Raw genomic sequence first — 13,378 nt, 5'->3', positions numbered from 1 at the left:
ATACCACGCTGCAGTTAGTGAACTCTTTTAACTGAAATTCACAGAATATAAAACCATTTTAAATAAGCAATTCAATAACATTTAGTATAGTCCAATGTTGTGCAACCATTCTCTATCTAGTTTCAAAACATTTTCATCACCCTGTACCTATTAAACAGTTACTCCCATCTTTCCTCCCCCAGGCCCTAGCAATTATTGATCAGCTTTCTGTCTTGTTTGTTTTTATGCTCTTCATGGCATTTAGCACAATGCCATGTACCTACTCAGAATAGTTTTAATTCTTTACAAAAGTATAATATACATACCAAAAGGTGCAAATAAGTATAGAACTTGATGCATTTTCACAAACTAAACACGTCCATGTAACCCACACCCAGCTCATTAAACATTATCAGCACCCCAAGAAGTCCCTTTGGTCATTGTACATTACTTCCTTTCCACCTCCTTCCTTTTTGAACACAGATCAGAACGCTAGTAGCTGGGAACTAACTAGTGTAATATTTTCCTAGCTTTAAGCCACTAGGCCTCTTAAAATATAAAAAAGTATACAACAGGTTTAAGGTACAGATTTTGAGAAATGAAATCCAAGAATAAATGTAATGCAACCCACTGGCATCTTCATGTAAAATTTTCAATAATCCCTGAAGAAACTTTTCAAAGACATTCCTTTGCTAGGGTGATGATCCCCCCCAAGCCCACTTCACCCATGCAATCCTACCAGTTCACCCAGGCCCCGTGAGCCTCACCAACCAGATCCCTCCTGCCTGTGAACATACTCTGCTCCAATCCCCCAACCCCCAGACCTTTTGGTCAGCTTGCTCACTGTACTCATCCAGATACAGGTCTGATGCCCCTAGCAGACTGGGAGTTTGTCTAAATGCCCATGTCTTTGACATCACATTTCCCACAGAGAAGGCCCTGAGTAATTGCACTGGAAAAAATTTTCTCTGAAAACTTGAAAGTCTGGTGCTAAACTCAACAACTTTAAAACGCTCAGTCGGCAAAAATGGACTTAGCTATTGTATTAGGCATTACGGTGTTGCTTTAATGTCCTCAACATCCAATTATTCTTTCACCAAACCACCCACCGCCGCCAAGTTTGCCTTAGGCTGGGAAGAGGAGGACTGTGAAGTGAACCCAAGGCTGTGACAGCCTCAGGGGTGGGCTCCCGCGCCCCCACGTGGGCTCCCTACGGCCTTCCCCGGCCCCAAGAGAGGCGGGCCCTCCAGCCGCTCCGCACACCCGACTGGCCCGGCCTGGAGCCCGACGTATGTGGGCGGGGCCGGGGCCGGAGCGGACCAGCCCCCTCGGAGAGTGCCCGTGGGGCGTGGCCTATACTGGAGTGGGCGGGGCGCGGGAGGAGCTGCTTCCGGGTGAGCCTCCTAGCCCTCACGTGGGCCCCGGGAGACTAGAGCGGGAGACTGCGGTGGCGGGAGCGGCTCGGAGTCCGTAGGGAGGCAGGTGAGCGTGCACCGGACGCGGGCAGATGGCAGGCTTGAGGACGGCTCCAGGGCGAGGCGGGGGCGATGGCACCGAGAGTCCCACGGCCCCAGATTGTGCTGTGCGCCTGTAGCGCTGGCGGTGCTGCGTAACGCAGTCCTTGTGGAGCCCCTGTTTGGGCTAGTCTTGCTTCAGTCCGAGTCCTCCCGGGTACGGACTCCGAGCCTCCTTTATGGGGTTCACACCCTCGGAGACCGCCGGGGCAGTCTCCATCAGTGCAGAGCCCGAGGTGCCCGGGGGAAGGAGGTGGAAACAATAACAGTCGCTTTGTGCTAGGCATTGCATGCATGGGCTCATTCAGTTCCTACAACAGCCCATTGAGGTCAGTTCAAGTCCCCATTTACCAGATGAAGAAACTAAGGTCACACGACTAGGAGTGACAGAACCCGGATTTGTATCCACGTCTTTCAGACTCCAAAGCCCACACACTTAACCATCCTGCTACCAACAGCAGCCAGGTCCAGAGTCACAGGTCTAACCTCTTCCCTCACCCACCCTCTTCACCTAAAGCTCTCCACAAGCCCAACGCTGCTGGTAAGCAGATTTGAAATCTGCCGTTAAAGTATCAAGGGGTCATGGTGGGCATTGAGGACTGGGCTGCTGGAAACCGAGATGCTAACCCCCAGATCTGCCACTGACCTGCTAAGTGATCCCAGGCCAGTGTCTGCCCTTTTTGAGCCCTGTTTCAGTGATATAATCAGCAAGCTTTAAGAAGCCTCTTAGCCAAGATATTCTAGGAGTCCGGAAATGGCAGTTTGTCCTTTTAACTCCAAATGGCTACACCAAAAGGAGAATTAGGCTCTTCAAAGCGGTAGGACAGGCTGGGGTCTCATTCTTCTCTTTAATCCCTGCATCTGGCACTACAGCAGGCCCAGAGCAGATAATCAGGAAATGCAGGTTGACTGAACACTTGGTCCCTTTTCAGAACTGCTTGACAGCTACCATCTAAGCCCTTGTGGGGCTTTGGATTTCTCAGTCCTGGCCACTTTCTACCTCGCTGGCTCTCCAGACTGCCTCCTCCCCAGCCAGTGACAGAGCCTGCCAGACCTGGCAGAAGCTCCCAGCGCTCTTTGCCAAGACCACAGCCTCTGGAATCCTCAGTGTAGCACAACATGGGGGGACTTGTGCCCTGCAGCTTTGTCTCCATCCCTCCTGGTGGCAGCTCTCAGGTGCCAACTTATGTGATTCCCAGGTTGGGGATGTTGCCTTCCAAAGGAGATACTTTCACAGTTAATCTAAACTGTCCCCTCTTCCATGAAGCCATCATTGACTCCCAGAGATACAGGTCGCTGTCACAGCACCTGGTGCACCCCTCTACTCTGTGTGGTGATTATTTTATTTCTCCTTCACTGCATAAGCTGCTAGAAGGCAGGGACCTCACCTCAGAAATCTTGGGAGACCCCATGGCCCACAAGAGTTTGTGTACACATGCTTCCTTTGGGTGTGGTGCAGAAGGCACAGTGTGGTGCCAGGAGATCTCATTCCAGCTCAGCCCTATTCCTAATAATAATAAAATTAGCTACATGTTTACTGTATGGCTAGTTGGTGCCAGACACGTACCTCATCACTATCTGTGACCTCTGCAGCCTTGCAAGTTTCATAATATGCCCAGTTTATAGATTACAAAAAGGCCAGTGACCTTGCCCAGAGTTACACAGCAGAGCACAGACCAGATCTGGGACTGTTTGACCCATGCAAAAAGAAATCTCGATCCCTTTTGTACCACTCAATAATGCCTTCTAGCAAAGCTAATCTGCCCTGTCAACAGGGGAAAAAAAGCCAAACTCTGTAAAATAATTTTAAAGAGATTATTCTGAGCCAAATTTGAGGACCATGACCCAGAGCCACTCCCAAGAGGCCTTGAGCAAGTGGACTCGCTGTGGCTGGGCTACAGTTTAGTTTTACACATTTCAGGGAGACAGGGGTTACAGGTAAAGTCATAAATCAATAGATGGGAGGCATACATTGACTTGGCCCAAAAAGGTAGGACATCTCAAAGGGGTGGGGGGGCTTACAGGTTATAGGTGGGTTTAAAGATTCTTTGGCTTGTAATTGGTTAAAGTTTTGTCTAAAGGCTTGGAAAGTTTTAACACAAGGAGCTGTTTACCAGAGACAAGCCACCAGACATAGATTTGTTGTATAAATTGAGGACCTGCAGGTTTGTCTTGCATACCCTTAGGCCTGTTAATGGGTTACAAAGGATGTATCCAAGAAGGGAGAGGGGCATGATGAGGCATTTCTGACCTCCCTCCTCCTGGCAGACAGTTTTAGGATATTCCTTTGGCCATGAGGGGGTCTATTCAGTCAGCCCTTGGAGGAGGGGGTGAGCCTTAAAATTTTATTTTAGTTCACAGCCCTCACATGGGTTGACCTGGCAGCTTATTTCTGTCTTCAGTTTGGTGTCACAGGATTTAAGCTGTGGTTTGTAAGCTCCCTTGATTTGAGAGAAGGGCCTGCTATATGACAGTCCCCCAAACTTCGAGGGACTTTTTGCAAAACAAAACCCCAGCATGGATTTGGCTCTGCCAAACAGATACGCAACTCAGGGGCTGTTTTCCCACCCCACAGATACTTATTAAGCACCTGTTGTAGTGGAATGACTCTGTGTGGTGTAGGTAGCAGAGCACTGGGCTAAAAGCCAGGAGCTGCAGAATCAGTTTCTAGGTCTGCACTGCCTTCCCTGTGATCTCAGACAAGTCCTGCTGCCTCTGTACACTCATTTTCCACATTAACATGTAAGGGACTAAACAGGATCAGTGATTTTCAACGTTTTAATTTTTTAGCACTGACACCCATTTCTCAAATATCTCTCTGAACTCTAATATTCAAAAATAGATCAAAGTGGAACTGCTCCCCCACTTCTCTTTCGCTTCCTGCCTCTCCCAGACTCCTGGGGTGAAATTTGTCCAGCCAGGCCCCTAGGGCAGCCCTGCTGCTTTGCCTCTGATAAGCAGAAGGCAGTTGTTCCCTGGCCTCAGTGGAATGCAGTTTTGGATTCTAGAAGCCAGAGACCTGCTACAGAGGTAGTTCTCTGAAAGTAAATCAGAGATATGTAGACCCGGTTTCAAAATCTGGCTTGACTCCAGAATGACACTGAGCAAAGTCACTTAACCTCTCAGAGCCTTCATTTCCTTATCACTACAAGTTAAGACAGTTCTTGCAATTAAATGAGATAATATAAAGTACTTAGTCTGGTGCCCAGCATGTAACTAATACACTCAGTATGTTTTTCTGTTGTTTCTTCCATCACTCCAGCGACCAAAGCAGAGACAGTATGGGCTGAGAGACTCCCACTGAATCAAGTGTTTATCATTATTATGGGTTTATCATTATATGATCATTTGATATGTATGGCATGTCAAACCCTGCATTGGGAGTCTAGAACAAATTCAAATTCTGGCTCAGTCACTGGCTGTGCAGTCTTGGGCAGCTGACTTAACCTCTCTGAGCTGGGTTAACTCCTGGCAGACATGAGAGCAAAATCTTAAACAAAATGGGCCGTCAGGGCCTCAGATCTGCTGAATGATTGCTCATTTGGGGGTTGAGACATCTTTGGGGAGGCCTGGCCTGCCCCTGTGTTAAGAGATGAGGCTGGGCCACCCAGGGTGTGGTGGTAGGGCAGGTCCCTATGTGGGTCCTGATAACTCCAACCCTGCCAAGGAGGAAGACCAGATAAAATGGGTCCCTGAGCTGGTTGGGGGTGTGGGCCAAAGGGGCCTAAGAGACCGGAGAAAGGCAGCACCAGCATGTCAGAGGATCTGCCACCTGGAAGCTGACACAGCAGGGTTCTTGTCCTGCTGTTTTACCTTCTTACTCGCTGTGTGGCCTTGGGTAAGTCCCTGCCCCTCTCTGGACTGTGAGGTCCCATTCATACAAGGAGCAGTTGCACTAGGGCCTGCCAGCCCCCATTTTCTGTGTCTCTTTTTTTCCTGCTTGGCTATGGGGTGTTCCCCCAGGCACCTCCAAAAGAAAGTGTCTAAGACAGAGCTCTCCCTTTGCTCTCCAAGCCTGGCTCCCCGCCACCCTCTTCCTGCCTTGTCCCCATCTCTGCTGCCCTCTGGGTCAGGCAGGCTCATCTGCCCTAAGAGACTGCTTCTTGGCCGCCTTAAGATGGCCCTTCCTTCTCCGCCCCCTGACCCCCTCGCTCTGCTTGCTGTCTGTTCCGCTCAGCCTGCAAAATTGATCCTCCTAAAGCCAGGTTTCTACCAGCCCACTCCCCTACCCCCTGTTCAGAAATCTTCCCTTGGCCTCTGTCTGGCCCTCTTTCCTCCCTTCCCCTCTGTACCCCTGTGCCTTGATTGCCTCCTCCTCAGGTCCTCAGAACAGTCCTAGCCATCCTCCTTCCTCGCCTTTGTCCCTTTCTTCTCTTCCTGAGGGATCATTGTCCTCCTTCCCTCTGCCAGGCTGAACCCACACATCCTGCAAAACCAAGCTCCAGCCCCTGTCTTCCAGCAAACCTATTCTGACCTCCTGACTCACATTAGAACCATGGTGCCTTTCTGGTCAGGCTCTTCCTCTCCAAAATACACTCAGTCTGCCCTGCTTCCCACAACTGTCGTGGAACTCCATAGAATTCACCTGTGAAGGTGTCCAGTATGGCCTGGCACCCAGTAGGTGCTCAAGAAACAAATGTTAACAAATGTCCCAGCTTCCTTCTCTCTTGTATTGCGTATTTGGCATTCAGGGCATACTGTCCTGTACTTCATGTAGTTAAATATTTCTCATGTGCCAGAGTCAGTGTGTGGCAGAGTGCTATGGGGAGGCAAAAATGAACTGGCTCTGGACCCTGCCCTGCAGAAGCTCTGGCTACTGGCGCCAGAGGAGACAGGCCCACAAACAACTTACATAAGAGAGATTGCAGTCTGGGCAAGAAGAAAGCCTCAGTGGGAGAGGGGAGGAGAACTCTAGATTTGGGTAGGAGGAGGTTGCAGAGAGAGCATAAGCCCTCCAGGTAAAGGGAGCAAGGTGAACAAAGCAAGAAAGTGTAGCTTGTGCTTGTGGAGCTGCATTCCTGCAGCTCTTCCTTGGGCTGGAAAAGACAGCTTCAGTGGCCACTCTATAGAGTGTGTGTCTGTCTGTCTGACATACATAGTACTATTTTGCCCTCTTAGTATGTGTTATGCCTAACAAGAAGTCCATGTACCAAAGCATTCACAGGGCTTTGGTAGAATTACAGGAGATTGTTCTCTTTTTGTTTATCTGTACTTTTCTAAAATTTCTGCCATGAACCTCAACATTTTTCATGGAATAAAGTTTCGATGTTGGCTGGATTGATGCTTCTCAAATTATGCATAGGGAAGAATGAGTTCTTTTCTTATTTCCAATCCATTGATTCTTTGATAAAATGTAATAAAAATAAATTAACTAGGAAATTCTTTTTTTTTTTAAGCAGTTGGCCAAGTGTAGTTGCTCATGCCTATAATCCCAGCACCCTGAGAGGCCAAGGTGGGAGGATCATTTGAGACCAAGAGTTTGAGACTAGCCTGGGCAAAATAGTGAGACCCTGTCTCTAGATAGATAAATAGCAGTCATATAAAATACAAGCCCAGGTTTTCTCTCATTAGATTCAGATTGCTGTGAAAGCTTCCAGAGGCTTACTTTTGTTTCTCTGCTTAGCTTGGTGTAGACCAGCAGGGATTGGTGAACCACACAATGAGTAGCACTGGGCTAGAGAGAGGGGAGGCAAGAATGTGGAAGAGCTGTCTTCCAGATCTGACCATTTCCTGAGGACAGGGACCATGTCTCACATGCCTCCCATTCCACCTGCCCCCCACCCCCTCCAAGACTGAGCACACAGCAGACGTCCAGGAGCCCTTGAATCCAGCCAGCTGACTGCCCCGTGCCTGCACCGGCCCACACCATGCAGCCCCAGTCTGTCCTGCACAGTGGCTACTTCCACCCTCTGCTTCGGACCTGGCAGACAGCCGCCGCCACCCTCGACGCCTCCAACCTCATCTACCCCATCTTTGTCACGTGAGTCCCCAGGAATGGGCCAGGCCTCTGATCTGCTTGGGGGGTAGTGACTGGAGTGGGCATCAGAATTGCTAAGGGTGACAAAGTGGGCGGTCAGCCTGGAACTCAAGGTATTGGAAATGGCCTGCTGATTAAGGACAGCAGTCTTAGGAGCAAGACAAACCTTGAAAATAATTCAGTCACCCCATTTGGCAAATAAGAAGAATAAGACAGAAACTGAGAAGGTGCTCTGTAGATTGTAAAGTGCTAGGTACATGTAAGAGGTGGCAGTCATGATTATTAATAATAGCAACAACAGACATTTATTGACTACTTCCTGTGTACCAGATACTTTGCTAAGCGTCTGCGTTCATTATTGCATTCAAACCTGACAGCATTGAACAAAGGAATAGATATTATCCCCTAGAATGTCAACTCCATGAGGGTAGAGATTTTTGTTGGTTTTTCTTCACTGTTGTATCATCAGAGCCTAGAACAGTGCCTGGCACATAGTAAGTGCTCAATAAATATTTGTTGAATTAATTAATCCGCCCAGGATACAGATGAACAACCTGAGGCCCAAAGAGATGATACACCTTGGCCAAGGTCACCCAGGCAGTAAGTGGCTAGGATAGGAGACAAGGATGTTCTGGCTTCCAAGTCCAAGTTCTTAACCACTTTATTCCTTCCTATGATTACTATTCTTTGAGTACAGTTGCTCTTGTTGTCACTGTTATTCTTGTTGTTCCTATTATTATTTCAGGCCCTGGGCTTGGCCAGGCAGGGGAGCCAGACAGTGGATCCCATCCCCCTCCCATCATCACTCCCACATTCCTTCCCAGCTTCCCAGCCATGCCTCCCAGTCACCCCTCACTACCGCCCCTTCCTACAGCCACCAATCCATAGCCCACCCCCCACTCTTGCAGGGATGTTCCTGATGATGTACAGCCAATCGCCAGCCTCCCAGGAGTGGCCAGGTAGGAGACAAGGAGGGGATGGTGGGGGGAAAGATTTCACAGGTGGAGGTGCCAGGAGGCAGAAGATCCGCAAACCTCAGCGCAGTAGAGAAAAGGGTTTCCTCGGGGTCAAAGCCCTTCCATAGTAGAAGAGGCAGCTTCACAAACTAATGAGCTGCCCATCACCAGAGGCCCCACAGCAGAGGCTGGCGCAGAAGGGGGCGGGCCTTCAGATGGGAGGTCAATAAGAGAATCTTGGAGGAGCCTTCACAGCTGAATTCCACAGCTCGGCCATTTAGTGCCTTGGCTTTCCCACCTGTTTGCTACGTGCATTCCTGTCCTCCCCTGTACTGTGGGGCTTGTGCCCTCCTGGTGCTGTGTGCAGCTTGGCTTTTAATAGAGGCACAGTGCTGAGGGGTCAGGGGGACCGTTGCCTGGGACCTGCCTCCCTTTAGCCCCTCCGCCCCACTCCCACCCAGGTATGGTGTGAACCGGCTAGAAGAGATGCTGAGTCCCCTGGTGGAAGAGGGCCTGTGCTGCGTCCTGGTCTTTGGCGTCCCCAGCAAGGTCCCCAAGGTGAAGAATCGGAGGAAAGGAGGGTGGGCAAGGGTGGGCTGAGGTTCCACACTGACCACATCCTCATTCCGGCCTTGTGCTGGCCCCAGGACCACAGGTGAATGGACATGTTCCATGCCTTATAACCCATGTGGGTCAGGAGGCTAGGAGGGGCTGCAACACCCTGACTGAATAAATCAGGTCCCCTCTCTGAGCCTCTCCTGTCCCCTTGCAAATGGAGACAGTCCTCTGTGCTTCCTCATCAGGAGCTGTGATGGCGATAACAGGAGAGGGCCGGAGCTGTGCTGTGGCAGGCCATCCTGCCTTCCCAAGGCTTCATGTAACAGACACACTGCTTTGTCCTTCCCTGGCCCCTAGGATGAGCGGGGCTCTGCAGCTGACTCCGAGGAATCCCCAACTATTGAGGCGGTCCGACTGTTGAGGAAGACCTTCCCCAGCCTCCTGGTGGCATGTGACGTCTGCCTGTGCCCCTACACCTCCCATGGTCACTGCGGTGAGCCTCCTCCCTCCCAGTAGCCTTGCCACCACTCACACGCCTACTGCTCAGTTCTCCCCAGGGTGTGGACAGGCCAGGGCCCAAGGTGCTCCCCAAAACCCAGCCATCTGTCCTGCAGGGCTCCTGAGTGAAAATGGAGCATTCCTGGCCAAGGAGAGCTGCCAGCGGCTGGCAGAGGTGGCCGTGGCCTATGCCAAGGCAGGTGAGAGAGCCACCAGCAGGGATGGGCACCTGTGGGCATGGGAGGTGGCAGAGTGGGTAGGAGAGTCTCAGAGTGCTGAAGGCCACCCTCGGCCCCTCAGGATGTCAGGTGGTAGCCCCGTCGGACATGATGGATGGACGCGTGGGAGCCATCAAGGAGGCCCTGATGGCACACGGACTTGGCAACAGGGTACAGTCGGGAGTGCAGCGAGGGGTTTGGGGAGGTGAGGAGTCTGGACCAGCCCTGCCCCCACATCTGCCAAGAATCACAGAGCTGAGGACAGTGCTGGAGGAGGCCTTTGGGGTCTGGCTTCGCCTCTGCACCTCAGATGGGAAATCAAGCCCAGAGCTCCAACAGGACTAAGACCCAGGCATTCTGCTTCCCAGCCTAGGTCCTTTCCCTCCCTGCCACACCACACCAGGGTGTCTGGAAAGGGCCAGCTAAGCCCAGACCCCATGGTCTCCCACAGGTATCGGTGATGAGCTATAGTGCCAAATTTGCTTCCTGTTTCTATGGACCTTTCCGGTGAGTGGGATGGGCAGGGGTCTGCTGTTGAATCCCTGGCTCATTAGCCCAAAGCTGGAGCCCTCCCTGATCACTCTGCTTCTCAGGGATGCGGCTCAGTCAAGCCCAGCCTTTGGAGACCGCCGTTGCTACCAGCTGCCCCCAGGGGCACGAGGCCTGGCCCTCCGAGCGGTGGTGAGTGACCAGGCTTAAGCCCCCACCCCTTCGCACCCTACTCCAGGCACTGCCCACACTACACCCTCATCCATTAGGACCGGGATGTGCGGGAAGGAGCTGACATGCTCATGGTGAAGCCGGGAATGCCCTACCTGGACATCGTACGGGAGGTGAAGGCCAAGGTGAGCACAGATCGGAGGCAAAGGTGGCTCAGGGATGAGAGAATTTGTCCACAGATGCTAGAATCCTAAAGTTGAAAGCAGTCTGCCCTTGAATAGGAATCCTCTCCTCCCCGTCTCTACCCAGGAACCGCCATGGCCTTCTGAGCCAGGGCTCACAGGAGCCTTTAAACAGCTCTGGTTTAACCGTTTAAGAATGGGCTGGGCTACCAGCAGCAGTGACTCTGGGCATGGGGCTTAAGATGGTCACAGATTGGGCAGGGAGGATGGGACACTCCCAGAGGCACATCCACCCTGCACTTGAACCTATCTGCTCATCACTGCTTCTCTGTAGCACCCTGAGCTCCCTCTCGCTGTATACCACGTCTCTGGAGAGTTTGCCATGCTGTGGCACGGGGCCCGGGCCGGGGCATTTGATCTCAAGGCTGCTGTCCTGGAGGCCATGACTGCCTTCCGCAGAGCAGGTAAGCGGGCAGCGGTGGGGTTGTTTGACGTGTGCCACAGGGATGGTCGGTACTTTGCCCAGATAGGGAAGTGAAGTCTTGGGACGTGTGCCTGGAAATGCTAATGATCTGAACAGATGCATGGTGAGGAAGGGATGTGGAGCTACAGGATAGAACGTGAAACAGTGAAGCAAGCAGGGCCCTCTCTTACTTTTTGGCTGTAAGAATATGGACGTGGTTCTAGAACCTCAGTGTCCTTGTCTGTAAGCTAGTGGATAAGATGCGGGTGCGTGGTTGTCCTGAGGATTCAGTAAGGTAATATGGATAATTGGCATATGCTGTTCTCTCCATGAGCAGGAGCTGGTGTTGGTAGTGTAGCGCATCAGCATGGGCTTGCAGCTTACCTACTTCCCCCACTGTGCATCTTATACTTTGAAAAACTGAGGCCCAGAAAAAGACTTACCCAGGGTCTAGAGCTGCCCAAAGCCAGGCTCCATCTCTTGCCGTGCCACCTGCAGTCTGTGGCTCACCGTGGTAGCCTTCTTTCCCGCCTGGCCCTCCTCTCCCAGAGTGTGTGCTCAGAGCTGACGCCCACCCCTCTCCCCTGCTTCCTGCTTCTCTCCCAACACAGGTGCCGACATCGTCATCACCTACTACACACCTCAGCTGCTGCAGTGGCTGAAGGAGAAGTGATGCAGAGAGTGCAAACACCCAAGGACTAGAGCTTTAAAAAGTTCCCAGGGCCTCCGAGAAGTGAAAACCAAAGTAAACGCTGCTTTTAGAACTGTGCCCTCGTGCCCTCTTCCTGCTCTCACGCTGGCGGGGACCCAGCAGCCCTGGGTGGTTTCTGCCAGCATGCTAACTCTTAGCACTGGCAGCCACATCCTCACGGGCTCTCCCAGGCTTCCCCACCCAACCCCGGGGTCGGCCCGGGGCTTCCCCTTGCCACCCCCAGCTCTTTCCTCCGGTGTGGCTTCAGCTTGAAAGCAACCTGGAGTCCCAGGCGCAGCTTGGTGGGGCCTGGCCGGGAGAGGGGCGTGGAGCACGAGGGGAAGAGGAGTGCAGTTGGATCTTGCATCCTAAGAAGCTTTGGAAAGCCTTTGGCAGCAGAGCTGGGTGCTGGCACTGAGGCCTAGATCCATGTTTTCGGGTTAGAGTTGAAGTTTGCTGCGATTCCACCGGAAGGCATTTCCCACACCGGCCCATGGTTGTCAGGCTGCCTGAGATCGCCTGTTCTACTCTGAGCCATTAACCCAGAGGAGAATTACTCATTAACGAGCAGAAACACTGCCTGAGGATCAAATCCAGAAGCAAAGAGGGAGCTCCTGACAGCTGGAATGCCACATCCAAAAACATTTTTACTCAAGAGAGATTTCTCTACTCTGTGCCCAGGCACGGTGTTGGGTACTGGGGATACAGCAGGACAGACCTCAGTTTGTCTCTTCTTGGAGTTTATACAGAGAATAGAGAATGGGGGAGATAGATAAGACAGACAAATAAAGTAGTTACAAATTGTCACAGTGCTTTGAAGGAAAGAGAGGGTCTGAGACAGAATAATGGCAGCAGCCTCTCTGGAGAGGGTGGTAGGGAAGCCCTCCCTGAAGTTGAGACCTGTGAGGGACAAGGAAAGATCCTTATAAAAAGCAGAGGGCGGCAAGAGCCATATGACATGTGCAAAGAGCCTGTAGTGGGAGAAGCTTGGCAGGGGAAGGAAGAGAAGGGTGGGTGACAGGGCTGGAGGTTCGAAGGGTAGGCCAAGGCCAGATCCCGTGCCTTGTGAGAAGCTTGGATTTTATTCTACATCTGATGGGAAGCCAACAGAAGGATTTTGAGTTACGTGTGGTCCAAGTTCCCATATTCAGCTGCTATGGGAGAAATGAAGCAGCAAGAGAGGAAGACACTGAGGTAGTCACACATGGTGGCATGTGTCTGTAGTCCCAGCTGCTTAAGAGGCCAAGGCAGGAGGATGACTTGAGCCCAGGAACTCCAAGCTACAGTGAGCTACCATTGTGCCACTGCACTCCAGCCTAGGTGACAGAGCAAGACCAGGGTAGTGGCAGTGGAGATGGGAAGAAGTGGATGTATTCAGGATACGTTTTGGAGACAGACTTAGCAGACACTGCAATGCTTCAAATCCAGGGGAGGTGGTGGGTTGGGGAACTGGAATCAAGGATGCTTTTGTGGGTTTCTAGCTCAAACAGCTTTTTCTGAGACTGACATAGCATAATGTTTCCCCCTAGTGAAAGTTAAGGCCCAGCTAAGGAGGGACTGGTTTGCAAATCCACCTGCCCGTCTGCAGAGTGGCAGGGAATCCCCACTCGAGGGCCAAAGCTAGTTCAATTTGGACCTTAAAGCAATACAATCCATTTTAAAATGTAGAATTATAAGCTGTG

General features: G+C 51.6%; 1 protein-coding gene across 2 annotated transcripts; it reads left to right on the top strand.

Moving 5' to 3' along the window:
- Positions 1-1,352: 1,352 nt before the first annotated feature.
- ALAD (aminolevulinate dehydratase) lies at positions 1,353-11,774 on the top strand. Of its 2 annotated transcripts, none has more exons than XM_012768875.3 (12): positions 1,353-1,461; positions 7,285-7,473; positions 8,379-8,429; positions 8,888-8,984; positions 9,342-9,477; positions 9,599-9,682; positions 9,783-9,871; positions 10,152-10,207; positions 10,294-10,381; positions 10,459-10,545; positions 10,877-11,006; positions 11,617-11,774. In XM_012768875.3, exons 2-12 carry the CDS (start codon positions 7,361-7,363, stop codon positions 11,676-11,678), a joined length of 993 nt encoding a protein of 330 aa, XP_012624329.1. In that variant the 5' UTR covers positions 1,353-1,461; positions 7,285-7,360; the 3' UTR covers positions 11,679-11,774. The 2 variants fall into 2 exon arrangements, with proteins under 2 accessions (XP_012624329.1, XP_012624331.1); XM_012768877.3 differs by lacking the exon at positions 1,353-1,461 and adding an exon at positions 5,150-5,331.
- The last annotated feature ends 1,604 nt before the right edge of the window (positions 11,775-13,378 follow it).

The sequence above is a fragment of the Microcebus murinus genome, chromosome 12 (genome assembly GCF_040939455.1).
Source record: "Microcebus murinus isolate Inina chromosome 12, M.murinus_Inina_mat1.0, whole genome shotgun sequence".
Taxonomy (NCBI): Eukaryota; Metazoa; Chordata; class Mammalia; order Primates; family Cheirogaleidae; genus Microcebus; species Microcebus murinus.
Note: the sequence above shows the minus strand (reverse complement) of the source record. Positions and strands in the feature narration are given on the sequence as shown.